General features: G+C 34.1%; 1 protein-coding gene across 2 annotated transcripts in view; it reads left to right on the top strand.

The window, feature by feature from the left end:
- Positions 1-11,680, top strand: part of LOC119640717 (probable serine/threonine-protein kinase clkA) — a 167,254-nt gene extending 155,574 nt beyond the window's left edge. For both annotated transcript variants that reach the window (XM_038038917.1, XM_038038916.1), the window contains one exon: positions 11,484-11,680. In XM_038038917.1, coding sequence (XP_037894845.1) covers positions 11,484-11,486 — 3 coding nt within the window. In that variant the 3' untranslated portion in view covers positions 11,487-11,680. The remainder of the gene's footprint in view (positions 1-11,483) is intronic.
- Positions 11,681-16,147: the final 4,467 nt, after the last annotated feature.

Genomic DNA, 16,147 nt, shown 5'->3' with positions numbered 1-16,147 from the left:
TGCTGGTGCTGGTGGTGTTGGTAGTGGCGGCTTATTATTACGTTGTACTGCACAAATTGGAGATTTATATCAAGAATATAAAGAAATTGAATTGGGAACACCACAAAAGGATCCAATACCAGCCAGAGGTAAGTTTTAAAGGAAAAACAAAAAAAAAAAAAACGAGAAGACAATATTTCGACATCAATATATTTGTATTTAATGGTATATGTTGTTGCCATTATTTATGCATTTGTTTACGAAACGAAAATATATACACAAATGCGATAGATGTACGCATGAACACCAAAATATATTATTGTAGGTATATGGTATGCGAAGTTACTTAGATATGTTTTGTCTATGAATCGAATTAGATGGGACCATGGCAAGACAGGCGAGGCCAGGACGGAATAGAACAGGGTAGGACAGGACAGGACAGGGCAGGACGGGAAGTTACATAAAACAATAAATAACAAATGTTTTTCTAAGCTTTTGAATAATTTGTGAAAACATGAACACGAACATTCACACAGAACAGCACACAGCAGATAAATTTGTATCTTCTACACACAAAAACAAACTTATGCACACTTGCATTCAAAACTGAATTTTTAACCAAAACAAATAGGAAGAAAGTTAGAAATTGTACAGTTATGTCACACAACTATTTTGTTTATTCGTTTAATTAAAGTTATTTGTTCACTTAGGTAATATAATCACACAACTCTAGAATCACATACCTGCTGCATACGCCTGGATAAGCGTACCATTGATGCATTTATGCACATCCATACGTATCAGCAAACCCTTGATGGGTGTTTACTAATTTCATCATTCAGTTTGTAGCATCTGGAAGTAAGAATAGTAGATTCTATCAAGACACCATAGAGTCAATTTTCATTTTCATATCGTAATGTTTACTCCTAAGGATTCGTAAAAGGATGAAGGAAGCTTGGAGAAGTAATTTTTGTAAACTACTTATAAGCCCTAAAACTTTTATAGGCAGAATCTTTGTGCAACGCATATGTGCGGGAGAGCTTGTTTTAACCAGCTTCGCAAACATGCATAGGTGCCGTAGCGAAAAGTTTGAAGAAAATATAAAAATTACAAGATATCTTTCGTATACATCGACAAAAGATGTTTAGAAAAGCTATGCTACAATTCCATAGCAATAGTACTAAATAGCCTGCAGCGACTTTTGTGGTTTTCACACATGGATTGCAGGCAATCAAATAGTTTGCAAATATTTTCAAAAATTGCTTACGGAAAACAGTGAGTGCACTGTAATCAGGATTCACTGGTGAATAAATATCATGTATTCCAGTTACTTCAGAAATATCGGAAAAGATTTTTCTTAAGCGATCACTATAGCCATATATACACATATGTACTCATAACGCTTATCCAATAACGTAGCAACTAACACAACAAAAAAGCGAATCGATTTTTCATACAAGTTCTACAGTAGGACAGTTCTAATCAGGTGAAGGTAGAGCCTTTGATTTCTAAACAAGTATATTCTCTTTATTTTACGGCCACAGCGGTAAGAAAATGGAGGTGAGAAAATTTTGAAAAATTTCGCTCGCGAACTATAGTGTCTGTGCATAAATCAGTAACAAGGATAGAATAAACTTTGAGTGCAAAAGCCTAATGGCCATAATCAAGAAGCTCTTACTATCGCTCTTACGGAATCGATCTCCTATATAGGATTTACTTTTTATGAGCTTGTAAAGTTATTTTGTTTTTGTGTTAACACAAAAACTTCGGATAGGTGCGTTATCTTCTTAAAATGCCGAAACAAATTTCACCATTCACTCAATGCACGGACCATGTTTAAAGTGTGAGTTTATGTGAAGCTTAGCGCCACAGTGACCTATGAAGCACTTGGCTATTTCCCTTGGAATTTGCGATCAGTAATACAATAGACAGCAATCATTCTACATCACTTGGTCCGTTCTGCTCAAGGCAACTTAAACACCTATTTAATATGTTCGTCTTTCTCTGGGTTAAGCAAAACTTTGCACTGTAAATTTCACGGTCAAGCAATTTGTGCATCTACTGCAAATTTGGCTACCAATTCAATCGAATATGAACCTAGGAAAAGTTCGACACACACAGCACTATGGGCTTTGTGACAGTCGTACCGTCTTAGATGCATAGCCTTTTCAATTATTCAGCAGAAGAGATTAACAAAGCCTTCCAACTTAGCTACTACTTCTCGAACCTGCTGTTAAAGGTAATGGCAAAAGACGTCTTCTATCCATAGATACATTCGACTTTTTTTAATGAAATTGTTCGCATGCTAAATTCGACATACATCGGCGTCCTCTTTAACTTTTTTGTCACGACAGTCAAATGACTGAAGTCTTACAATAAAATCTACCATACAACCGCATCGTTTGCTTATCAAGAAGACACAATGTTCACTTAAAAGTAGTTCTTACCAAGCCATCAAGCCGCATCCATACTCATAGAACAGTGTTTCGTTCGAATCTCTGAACCTTAGAAGGGAATCCACAATTCTAGGTGCACAGTTATGTCACCGTTAACAACACTAGATACAAATACATAGTTAGTCAGGTACTGATGATATCTTCTGGAAAATACTTTAATAACTTTTAAAGACTTAAATGTTATTTTTTTTTTTTTCAATTCATACAAAGTTTCATATGTTTATCGTTGCATATGAGAATCTAAATGTGTCTGTCTGTTTGAATTAATTTTTCTTTAACTTGTGCTTGAATGTTTGTTTAGAAAATAAATGTGAAAAAGCTTAAAGGATTTTTTATAGTCTTGTTTTAATTTACTTAAAATTGTAAAGACTATATAGTATGGGTTTAAATGCAAAAATAATAATAATGAATAAAAAAGAGAAGGAAAATAAAAAAAATAAGCAAATAAGAAAAGTAAGAAAAAAGATATAAAAACATTTTTTACATTTGTGGTTATTTGAAAAATTCGAAATAAATATTTGAAAAGTATTTATGTTTGGCCATTCAAGTGAGGAAAAAAAATGAATGCAAATTTTTAAGGATTACCAGAAACGAATAATGCTTTCAGACACAACAGAAACAACAAAAATGTTCACAATTGTCAAGAATTGTATCAAAACAATTTAAATAGAAAAACTGCAAAGTCTTGCTATCGCATGAAAAATTGAAAAGCACTCAGAGAGATCATAGTAATAATCAAAACGATAAGAGGCAGCATAAGCGCCTGCACTGTGAAAGCATGAAATATTAAAATAATCACATAAGTTTATTTATTATAATAGGTGCTGGGATGTATTTTGATCAGCGATATCTATTGATGAAAATGAAAAGAAAATACGGAGAGTATCAGCGTACACAACGGTTACATTCCATAATTTTGACCTTAATTTGATCTTTCCCTAAATAAAATAACAGTTTCCCATTTAGCATTAGTGAATTATTTAGTGCATATAGACGCTAAGCATAGGCCGCTCAACATTACACTTTCGACTTTCATTACTTTTGTTGTTCGATTTGAAGAAATTTGCTGCCAAAGATGGTCATATACCAATTGTCGATTTTGGTCTCAAATGTTTGAAAGCGGTACTTCTGATGCCAACTGAAAAGAACGGCCTGGCTGAACAATAAAATGCGAAGACACTGAATTGAAAGATTTGTTAGCCGAAAACCCAGCTCGAACTCTCAAAAAACGTTCGAATAGCTTCGCAGTTGATAAATACACTGTTTCTAAACGTTTACATGCGATGGGAGAGATACAAAAGGAGAGAAAACGCCTGTCATACAAATTGACTGAAAACGCTATTTCGAATCGCCTCAATATCGCGGCTTCATCGGTTGCCAGGCAAGAAAATAAGAGCTTTCTGTCGCGTATTATGGCTGGCAGTGAAAAATGCTTCTAGTACGATAATTTTAAGGGCAAAAAGTATTGGGGCAATTCAGTAGAGTTATCCACATCGACACCGAAGGCGAATATTGTTGGCTATACAGTTTTGCTGTGCTTATGGTGGGACTAGCAAGGTGTAGCGTATTACAAGCTGCTAACACCTAACGAAATCGTTAGTGCAAATGGCCACCGACGTCAGTTGGGCAAGTTGAATGACTTATTGTTGCAAAAAAGACCAGCAATAGCAGTTAATAGACAAAAATCATCCTCTTGCATGACAACCGCCGGCCATACATTACGAAAGTTGTCAAGGGTGCACTGTTGCAGCTCGAAGGGGAAGTCCAGCCGCACTCAGCGTACTTACACTGCGGTTTGTCGCCATGTTGCCAGAAAGATGGGAAAAAGTTGTAGAAAATGATGGAAAATGTTTTGATTAATGTCTATTGTACCAATTTTTCTCAATAAATGGCTTTTTCAAGTGAAAAAATGATCAAAATATATGCAAACATCCAATATATTCGTTAAATTTAAACAGGATTTGCGCTAACAAGAACCATTTTAAGATTGTGGAGAAATATCTTCTGGAGTCTCATTTTAAGTGGCTATGCACTCTTAACGTGAAACGTAATCTGAACTAAAGATGACTTCTTGAAAGTGAAAGCAAAAAACTATTATTTTTTCTTTTTCCATAAGTGTATGCATCCAGCAATGTTATAGTTGATCTATAGAGATATCGTTGAGAATCTTGGCTGAAAATAAATTGGATAACACCATCTGGATGCGATATTTTGAAGAAGTCCTCTTCACCCTTTAATGCTATGCCGATTGAACTGGAGTTAAAGATCAAGTTGTTTTTATTTAACATTCCCTTCATCCAGCGTAATGAAATCAACTTATTCGTCTTAATATACCTGTCGCAAGATTCCTTCGGTCTATCGACCTATGAAAACAGATTTCGCAACAAAGATAAGCGTGCAAGTGATTTGTAAATCTATTGAAGCTGCACATTATTTTAGACGTTCATCCGAAACACCTCAAGCTTAGCACGGCCCAAATTTTCGTTAAGTCGTAGTTTTTTACTTACTTTACAGTTCACCTTTGTCTGAACGTTCATATGAGAGAAAATATTATTATTTCCTTCAAATTGTCCAGATTCATCCAATACGTAAAGGTATTCTTTTCCACCATTTCTTGTAAAGACATATCAGAAATGCAAAATCATTTTTTTAATAATGTCTTTCCCAAAATAATATACGTAAAAGGGACGCAAGGGAAAAAACCTGAACCATTGCCAATAGCATCCTTTTCTAAGTCGAAATACGTTACTGTTCCGAATTACATCAAAATATTTCGAAAATTTGTTGGGTTCGTTAAAAAAATACACGGAGGAACAAGCTGCAAGTCAGCTGGACAGGTATGCTTTTCAGAAAGTGATATCGGATGGATCGAATTCAACACAAAGTGAGCCTAGAAGAAATTCTTGCAAACGTTAAATGCATCCGAGCAAATTTAATATATCTTTACCAGAGGTGGTACAGGCTATAATGATCGATTTGGGCCGACTAATAATTCCCACGGAATTGTTTGACTGCTAGGTTACCGTTAGTGTACTTCCTTTAGATTGTTTGTACGGCTATTACGTTTTTTTCAACAGTCGATTTAAGTAAATTTTTCCCCAGCCAGGTTCCCATTTAAAGCGCACTGCCTTTGAAAGCTGCTATCGTAATGCCTGCGTTGAAAAATTTTCTTTAATTCTGCGCAAAAGTTTCCGTCTCGTGTCTTACCAAATATGGAAGGTCGAAAGCAACATATTTGGCTTGCTTTACTTCTTTTACTAGCGGAGGGTTAAAAGTGATTTCCAAGCAAGAAAAAGATTATAGGATGAGTATGGACGCGACGAATGGACAGAGCGCCAGTACAAAAACTGATTTGCAGAATTTCGTCTCTGCGCTCTTGCGTCACCTTCTGAAAGGTTAGTAGGAATTAATAAAGACAAAATAAAGGCATTAAATCAAGCGAACCACCGAATGGCAACTCTTGAGATAACAGAGAGTTTAATTCTGTCGAATTCTACGGTTCTCGTTAAAATATTTGCACACTCTAAGAGAACGATATCTCTTTCCGTGTTATCTAACACATTAATTTGAATTCATTGCTTGGGTACTTGTGCTCATTACTTGTGTTAAAGTATTTATTGACTTTCCCCGCTGCACCACTACTACTAAATGATTTGATTAGTTTCCAAAGTTTAAGTGGGGAAAGTCGTACGATAAGGGAAGAGGTTGGCTTGTCGGCCCACTCCATGATTTCTCTTCTTGCCTTGGCTTTGTTTAGTATTTCCTTGAATTCGGCCCAGTCGTTTTTAGCAGTAAACACATTGATCAGTTTTCCTTTAATTTGCAGTTTATTGCAAAGAAACATTTGTTGCAGTAATTTTTCTTTTAATTAAACAATATTTCCTTTTGGTTCATCCCCATCTAACCATAAAATTAGAGCAGTTTCATCTATGCTAAAGGTGTATGCGGAAGAATTGTGCTTTCGTTTACACATAACGGGCGCCATTAGTATAACAACGCGAGAGTAATCTGTACGTTCCTCTTCCCTCTAGGTGACTGTCTCTGTTACTCAGTTTATTATTACACTTACATTATCTTTACGGCTCCTTCATTTCAATTATTTGCACTTGGATTATTTCTGATTACTTTTACTTCATGACCTGAACGTACCGCCAGTCCGATCGGGAAGAAAAGGAAAAGGCAATTCCCATTTCTACCTAACCTAACTTCGAAGAGATTGTCGCCGCCAATCGATACACCATTTAATCTGACTTGCAATGTGATAGTCCTCCCGCCTCTACGTCATTTCTCATATCCAACGACGTGCCATGCAAACGATAAACTAGACTAAAACAAGTTCCAAGCTTCGACTCCAACAAGTTATACCGAGCAGTTACATAGAAACCGAGACGATGAGGTGAACCTATCTCAAGTCCTTGCGGGTGTGATTGCATATACCCGGACACACTTAATATATCCTTGTATCACAGCTGGTGTAGGGTATAAAAATTATTAAAAAAAAAAAATTTTAATAAAAATTTGTATTATCTTTCCCTTTGATATTTAATAGTAAACGCTCGTAGCCAGGCTCGAGATTTTAATTATTTGTGAACGTAACTAGGAAGCAATTTTTTTGCTTGGCGAAGCACGATTTTTTTCTTGTTACTCTATTCTAATAAATTATTATGCATCTTCTTTTGCAGTTATTTGCTTGTGGTAATTGAAAATTCTTAAGGCGTTGCGTTAGAAAATGCTCTTGTATTGCTTTGTAAACAAATCAATAATAAACTTTTTTCATATCGTATGATTTCACTTTTTTTATTATTTTTTCCTTTTTTTATCTAAACTTTTGTTACACCGAAGTTATGCGGTTTTTAGAGTTTCTCTTATTGTTCTGGAAACTTTTTTTTTTTACACCAACCTCACGTCGTTTCATTATTTTGTGGCATTAGCTAGAAAATAAGGATATGTGTATGTTTCAACGCTTGCGGGAATGATTACAAATAAAAACAAAAAAAAAAAAAGCAAAAATAAAAAACTAAAACTTATTTTCTCTCTCTGGCCATCAGCATGGAATGCTTTCTTATCGTTTGTTGTGTTGTTATTCCTGTTGTTAGGCATTGTTTTCGGGTTTTTTTGTTTTGTAAGCAAAAATATCATTTCACCTAAGGGTTTCTAAACTTAAACAAACAACAAACAACACCGTATCACATATAGAGAAGAATCAAGAGAAAAAAAGCCAAACAAATCAAACAAAGGTGGTGTCAACAGCCTTTTTCGACGACGGCTGTACTTTTGCTGTTGTTATATATCTTTTATTTATCTATTCGTCTTTTTTTTTTCTTTTTTTTTTTTATCATCCATTTATGTTCTCGAACAACGAGCTTTCTAAATTGTTGCTTAGTTACCACAGCAAAGAGAGTTTATTAATTTATATGTCTTCCCCTATGACAAGAGAACAAATTGAAAACAACATTTTTAGGTGACTCTTTCAAAAAAAAAAAAAAAAAAAAAAAAAAAAATAGAAAAAAAAGAAAAGTATGGGCAACACACAAACATAAACAAACATATTAAACTTTAATATTTTCAAAGGATTTTGATGCAATATTTTGGTAATCAATGCAGCCCACAATATATTAGTCAACTCTTTGTTCTAATGCAACATTCAGAGACAGAACAGAAAAAAAAAAAAAAAACGTTTCATTCATTCGGTAAAAGTGAAAAATGGGATAAACGGGGCAGAGAGTTAGTGGGGAAAGCGAAGACGAGAGAGAAAGAAGGTGAATATTTGGCTTAAATATCTAAGTACATAAGTGAACTTGCATATATACGGTTTGCAACAGTTGTAAAAATACAATTTATACAACTGTTGAAATTCATACATTTTTAACTCCTTGTGCGGTGGTGTTTTCTTCTTCCTTTTTTTTGTGCATTTTTTATTTTGTTTTATTTCATTTTGGCAACTTTTTTATCTGAATTTAGTTGGTTTTCTCTTCACTTTTTTATTCGTTTTTGATTAGATCCCTTTCGAAAACATTTTTCCATTAAAAACGCATACCGGGTTTTCAAATAACTCTATAAAAAACAAGTTTGTGCAAATAAAAGCCATCGCATTCCCATCGCTCCGCATCAATAGAATACTTGAGTATGACTCCTGCTGCCACCTATCTACCCACTTAAAACCCTTGATAGTAGTTCATGTAATATGTACATATGTTTATATAAAGAAAATGTGTACACGCTCAACTATTCAAGGTAAATATTAGTGAGCAATTGCACTAACACAAATACATTCTTATAAATTCACTGAAAAATAAGCGGGTTATGCAAGAATCATGGATGTCATCTACCTTAAATAAACATCGGAAAATTGCGCAGTTTTACTGCGATTAAGCTCGTTGTCTTTCTGTTGATACTAGCTAACGGTTTAGCTATCCACCATATGCTATTAACAAAAGCATATAACCCATGAACAGTGGAGTTGTTATGAAAGTAAATTTGCAAGTGCGTACGACCCTGTCGGAAAAGAAAAAATCAAAATGTAAATCATATTTTCGGACTGATTTCTTTTCTGTTAAAAAAAGTAATTAATTTTTTTTTTTCTTGTTAGCATGACAAGCAACTCCCCTATTCGTGTACCATAGCGACGATAAGAATGAATCGAGGAAAAAGAAAGAAATAGGGAGGTGGTGGTCACAGCCTAATGGATGTTGATAAGTATTATGGACTTACTGACTGAGCGCTCTGCCCCATTTGAAGTTTGAGTTCGGGAACACGGGCTTGCAGTGATTACTACATACTCGTCTTTTGAGAGCTTACCCGATTTTATTACTTCGTCTCTCATTTTACGCAGAGCTGCATCAAATGCTCATCTTTTCGGGATTCTTTAAATTAAGGCGAAAAACCTTATTTTAAAAATGAGTAGAAAGTACGCGTACGCGTCGCAGCATTTTCCTGCTTTAACCAGGCTTCAAATGATGTAAAAGCATGAAAACTTGCAAATGATGAAGAAGTACCAATGAAAAAATGCGAAATTTTAATTCAATATTCAAATGACTCTCCCTTAGTCTATCTTTCACTTGAATTTGCTAGCTCTAAAACCTTGGAAAAAGAAACTTCGCGACTACTTTCCTCCCTCCGCTAAGAAAATCATATTTGAAAATAACTTAAAAATTCATCCGCAATAACTACTAACCGATCTTTTATGTAAAATTCAACCCCTGGGGATCGAGATTCTTTTATTTCTTTTAATCCGCTTAAGCAAGCGGATCTTTTTCTAATAGGATTAATATCCTTTTGATGACTTATTACCTAAGCGATTTTGTTTTATTTTCCCTTTATTCCTTTGATCGGTCGATTAATTTTCAATTATCATCTCTGCAATTATGACAGAAACATGTAAACTGCGTTTCAGTTCTCTTTCGTGATTCTTACCATTTTTGAAGAGCAACTAACAGACTTGCACTAAACCAACTTAAAATCTTTTATATTTGGCCGAAGAGCAACAACAAGTTTCAGTTTTCTATTCAAATTTTTATGTTTTTTCTGAAATTTTTATGCACTTTTATGTAACTATTTGGAAGGTCGAGCATAAACCAAAACATGAGTAGAAAGGATTTAGAATCTCATGATTTTTGATGCCCGGTTTAGACCTACACCTATCTGGTGCACATATATGTTAAAAACACAATAAATAAAGTACAGTTTCTTGTGCTCTTTTTTTGGCTAAGTATACGGGTCGCACTCGTGAGCCACTCAAGTAAGCATTAATAACAGTTGATGCTTACGTTCCGTTCCTGTTCCGTTTTCAAGCTTAGTCTGCGAAAGATTCATCTTAAGTTTGCATCTAAAAATTCGGAACTTTGGTAGAACCAACGAAGAGTACACGCTCGAAATGACTTTGGAAACTTACTTATTCCTTCCTAGCTTAGTTCCGCACTCGATCAACGTCCCAAAGTATCGAAAGACCTTTTTTTTATCTTTGTTACAATGAATCAAAAATTGTTCTTGCTTCGCGTTGTACACTACTTTCCCATGAAATATAACCGATTGCAGCGGATGACTTTGAGAAAACCGTACATAGACAAACGGATGGTGGTCCGGCGGACGGACGACTATGGTTGAATCAAATTTTAGTCTTAAGTTCTTTAACATATTCCTCTTGGCCACGCAAACGGAACACTAAGGCTAGTCTGCCCTCCTTCAGTAATCATGTACATGCTCGCACACGAACATGCGCCCGGTTGTACATTCATACGGCAAGAGGTAAGTTTATTTTTTCTCTCCATAGAACACAAACAAAAAACTAAACGAAATAAAAAAAAAAAAAAACGAAAACAAAATCCTGCAAGGAGATGAGTAAACTAACAAATCCAACACATTCAGTTTTGTAAATTGTATTCCGTAGAGTTGATAAAGTTTTCATACACTCGTTCTTCTGGTTGTTGCTATTGTGATGGTTGTTGGTTGGCTAAAGCGGAATTGCATCATATTGCCAGTTTTATGCATAGCTTGACTCATTCCAAATATAATGGAAGACATGCGAAAAGACAGCAGGTAGTGCGTATGTCACTTTCAGTGAGAAGAGATGGATGCCCCTGCATCTGTTCTTTGTTGCCTGCGAATGTGTATATAAAAGTAAAATACTTTTAAACCTGTGTTTAACCAAAGTTTACATAATTTTTGTTTTGCTTTATTTTGTGCAGCAGTCATATAAAAATAAGTTTCTCTGTGCGCTCGCTCTGCATGTGTCCCTCGATAAGAGTCTGTATGCGTATAAGTTTCTCACTCTTTTGGGATAAAAGCGTTTACATTTCAAATTGTTTTAGCACTTTGCGGTTAAAGGGCAATTGTGGTAATTTTTCTTTTTTTTTTCTCTTTTTGTTTATAAAAATTTACTTATATTTGAACATTTATTTAAATAAATTCCATTAAAATGGAAGAATTTTTTTGTAATTTAAGATTTCGATTAACCCTATAACGTTAGCAGTATTATGCAGTATTATAATTTCCTTGCTTTGGTTACTTGTAATGGATATTCTTCTTTTTTTTTTTGCGTTTCTCTTTCAGTGACTTCGTCTGGCGGCGGCTTCACAAGTTTTCTGGAATCGTACTTCGCATCATCTGCAGCACCCAAAGACTTTAAGCGTACAACAACAATTATAAATGCATGTTTTATTAACTATACGATAATGTATCTAATTAGCTACATAAGCAATTTCTATGGTCTCAGATAGTTTAATGAACGTTAAAGTAAAAAATAAAAATAAAAATAAAAATAAGAAAAAGAGAGTAAAACAACAGTTGATTGATTACAAATTAAAGCTAAACACACTTATGTAAAAAGTTTAATTGGAACATTAAATGAAAATGAAGAGGAATCTTAAATATATAAATAAAATTTCAAATCAAACAAAATTAAAAAAAAAAAAAAAAAAACAAAATAAGATGAAATTATAAAGTCAAGCTTAACAGTAGCAAAAAGTAAAAGATTTATATTAGCCTGGGAGCGAATATTTTATGCCCGTATTCACAAGGACTCTCTTTACTAAATTGCGAAAGTGAAACTTGACCAATTTAGTGAACTGTCACATTGCACTTTCACATAATTTTAATAAGCTAAAAACGTACAGTTGTTGGTAAAAGTATATTGAAATTTTGAAAAAATTCCTTTTTATTGGTTAAGTTTTTCGCTGCAGTTTGTGCTTTCTAAGCCAGATCAAGGCTGTATTTACAATTTCAACTTTTTATCCCAACGTGACGAGGGCATGGCATTAAGCATGAGTGGCGGATAAATGGACGCATTCGACCTAAAATTCATGATATTGTACATGTCAAAAGGTTCTGGAGCAAACTTCTTCAGGATATAGACAGGAACGCAAACTTAGTGTACTTTAGCGTACTTTCATGGAGGGGATGGAATGAAAAATGGTTATGAAATAATTTTTAAATTAACACACATTCTCTGATTTTGTTTATCAACCTAAAAGTCGGTCTAAAAATCGAGTCTGACCTTATACCACCCGAGAGTCGAAACTTGAAAAAAACTCGTAGAACCTATCTCTTCTCGAACAAAGGATTAAAGCCTTGATACTCCAAAAGTTTATTTCCGGTTTTTATGGCGAAATATAATTTTAAAATTTTTCCGTAGACTTTTCAATTTCTTATTGTTTTAGAGGTCGATGTGCGACATATGCATCTCGCTTGAATTCACATATAAAGCGCATTTGCCTAGAAATATTAAGAGCGGTTAGGCACATGAGCATAGATGAAGATGGTATTAGCAAAATACATTCCCTCATTTATGTGTCAGTATCACATGAAATTTCACGAGCAAGTCGCCAGCAATTTTTTTTTTTTTTTTGCCATCTTTATACTCGTTAAAGACATAATGCATCATTTACCGGCATTTTACGGCAGTAAACAAAACAAAACTCCAACAGTACAATCTCATTCATGAAAATTGTGCGACGAGCGGATTTACTTTTAAAAAACGTTCGAAATTCTTACACCAGTAGTCGGAGCACAGCTTGCAACGCATTTATTTACCTGTGATTTTCTATACAATTCCTATTAAAGAATAGAAGAGACTTTAAAATCACGAAACCTACGCTTCGTTTTCTCTTAGCACCAGCGAATGACCATAAAGCCACGATACGGCTTCTAATTTTCACTTTTATTGTAAGACAAACTTATTTTGTAGACGTTTATGGCGTTTTGCTGGCTCTAATTAAAACTTAGTAACCCACAGCAGCCAGTCAGATCGTTGTTTGGCAAGTGTGGAAATCATCGTCATTTCTTGGATTCGACTGTGGCAAAGGAGCCTTTGAACACATTTAAAGGGAATCAAATTTGGTTTCTATGTGCCTTCAGTTAGCAAGCGAAGCAATAGACTGCTTCAGCAACTAATATTCGGTGTACTTATTTAGGTACACGTTACTCAGTCGACCTTACCGTAGATTCGGATTCACAATTCATGGAAGCCATACGTTTACCATAAATAATAATCAGTTTTTCTCAATTCTGAGATAATTTAGGCAACGACTTTATTTTCCAGCTTCGTATGCTAAGCAAAGGAAAAATAACATCAAGATTGTCGTTCAAGGCAAAACTTTAAACTTGTAATTGTGTTTTTAACAGTGAGATAAATATTTCGCAATCGTTTTTTATTTTATTTAAAAAACGGGTTTGTGTTCAAAGTCCCCGTTTGTGCATCAAAAACATTATAAGAGCTTCATGTATGTGAGTGTGCGCAAATAAAATTCGAAATGCACAAAGAAAAAAAAGGGAAAACAAGAAGAGTAAAATCTAATATAACAAAATGAATTTAAGAGCAACACAGAGAGCGCCATTTTAACTCAATTTATATAAAATTAAAACAAAAAATAACAAAGTAAACGAATAAATGCACAATAGTGGGCATTAGCCTGCCATTAAATATGCTGCAGCGCCTTACAATTATACATAGAACGACTGGACAAAGTGAGGTGTTTTATGTGGCAGGTGATCAAAAAAGCGATCCGATCGGAACCATTTTCAATAGCATTCGTCGTTGGGACAACACAAGCCAGGATACCAACCTTCATAAAAGAAATTTCAAAAAAATTGTGACCAATAGATTGAAAAACTCGACGAACAGAGAAGCTTGAATCTATTTCAAGTCCTTCTGAGTATAGAAAACACATACGCAGAGGGTTAATATAGTTTTGCTCCACACGTAGCTTAGCGCATAGAAAGAAGTAATAAAATTTTAAACGGAGCCATTGTTTCACGAGCTGTGTGGAAGTGGATGTTGTTCTGTTGAAGTTAAATATTCATAGGTTCGACTTCAGGCCAAACTATGTGAGTTAAGATCGTTCTTTGATATATCCATTCATCCTAACGATGGAATCAGCACAAGTTTTAAGAACATGGCCCAATTATGCCACCAATCAAGAAGAGCACCAAACTATCATTTTTGTTGCTTGTGTACGACGAAATGATTCTTGTTACAATGAGGTTGTTGCTCGTCAAAACTTCTCACAATGATTGTTGTGCGTTGACGGTTTCAAAATGGCGCAAACTTTAAAGCGACAACTTTGGCTGAAACAACCTTTAGGGTATTTTTGCTACTTTGTATCCCTTTTTCAACCTCGATATACTTATTCGATCAATTTAGGATTTCTAGCGTAGCTATGAAGATTCAGTATCTCCTAGTAATCGAAAGTACACATAACTTTCATTATCTCGGTGATGTTTATTTCTGGGTGATATAAATATAACGCTATACAGAGTGAATAATAAAATATTAAATGAAAATAAAATAAGAATTAATAAAAGTTTTTATAATATATTGAAGAATGATTTTGTTTTTGTTTTTTTTTTTCTTTTTGTTTCTTTAAAGAAATCGTGAGAAAGTAATGAAATATTTTTTAATGTTTTTAAAACTAAAATGTAATTATATAATTGGGAAATGTATTGAATGAATCAAGGACGTTGAGTAGATATAAATTGCAATACAATATAGAAACCAAACACAATAATAAAAGAATAAAAAAAGCAATTAATTAAATTGTAATGTAAGGCATGCCAATGCATTCACTGATCACTGTCAACAGGACTCGCATCTGCCGTCACTTTGGTAAGCAGCTTACTTTTTACGATTCATTCATGAAATAATACTCTTAACTATAGGGAAAAATCACTTAAATACACGCACACTGCATACATATTACGGAAACATATTTAATTATGAAATTATAGACAACTCTTTACAGCTTCAAGCGAAAACACAAGACACAACACAAAACAAAGAGAATTAAAAAAATAAATAAATATACGAAAAAAAAAAACAAGAAAATTGAAAATAAGAAAAAACAAATTTAAATGTAATTAATATATGTACATTGTAAACAACATTTCTGATGTAAACAATTGGAATGAGACGACAAATGAAACGAAAAGAAACCCGTGAAAAGAGAGCAACGAGAAACATACATGAATATGAAAAATTGATATTCACTTACGGGGTGAATTCTAACTACCTATCCCCTCCAGAAAATACTTAAATATCACAAAACATTTCATCCATATTTACACCAAAGATTCCGATGTCTTTGTAAACAAAATTTCACTCACATTTTGACGGTAACAACAGTTTGGACTCTTGACTTTTTCGGTTATTTGCAGGCCTCCATTTTTAACTTTAATTATTGGACATAAACCTAAAGCACACAATGGGCATCGGCTATTAAGCTTTTGATGCGCTTGGCCACATAGTTTTGAATTTCAATTCAAAAATTCTTTCATTCAACAGAGAAAAATCCAAAATTTCGATTTCGAAGGATTATTATTCACTACAAAATATATTCCAACGAGAACAGGAAAAATCTTAGCAACTTGACTGCACTTACAAAGATATTTACGTTGAAGAATCACTGTAAGAAAAATCTTCTTCGAAGAAGAAGCTCAAATCGAAGAAGGACTGATATAAGTCTCTCAAATGATTGTTGCCAATAGAAACCAGTCGTCAATGCTTACCCCGACTAAACAAAAAAATAGAAAAAAAATTCGACTGACGTAGTAAACATTAAAACCCATTACATACTGTAACGTGGCCAACTTTCCATTAGAGCAGTCACCTGGGAATTAATCCAACAAAATAGACCAATGCGATCGAACTTTATGCAAAGTTATGTAAGTTTGTGTATTGAACAACACAATAAACTGTTTTCACTCTTTCGGTGAAAATGATT

This window comes from Glossina fuscipes, unplaced genomic scaffold (assembly GCF_014805625.2).
Source record: "Glossina fuscipes isolate IAEA_lab_2018 unplaced genomic scaffold, Yale_Gfus_2 127, whole genome shotgun sequence".
NCBI lineage: Eukaryota > Metazoa > Arthropoda > Insecta > Diptera > Glossinidae > Glossina > Glossina fuscipes.
This window is presented reverse-complemented; position numbering and strand designations above follow the sequence as displayed.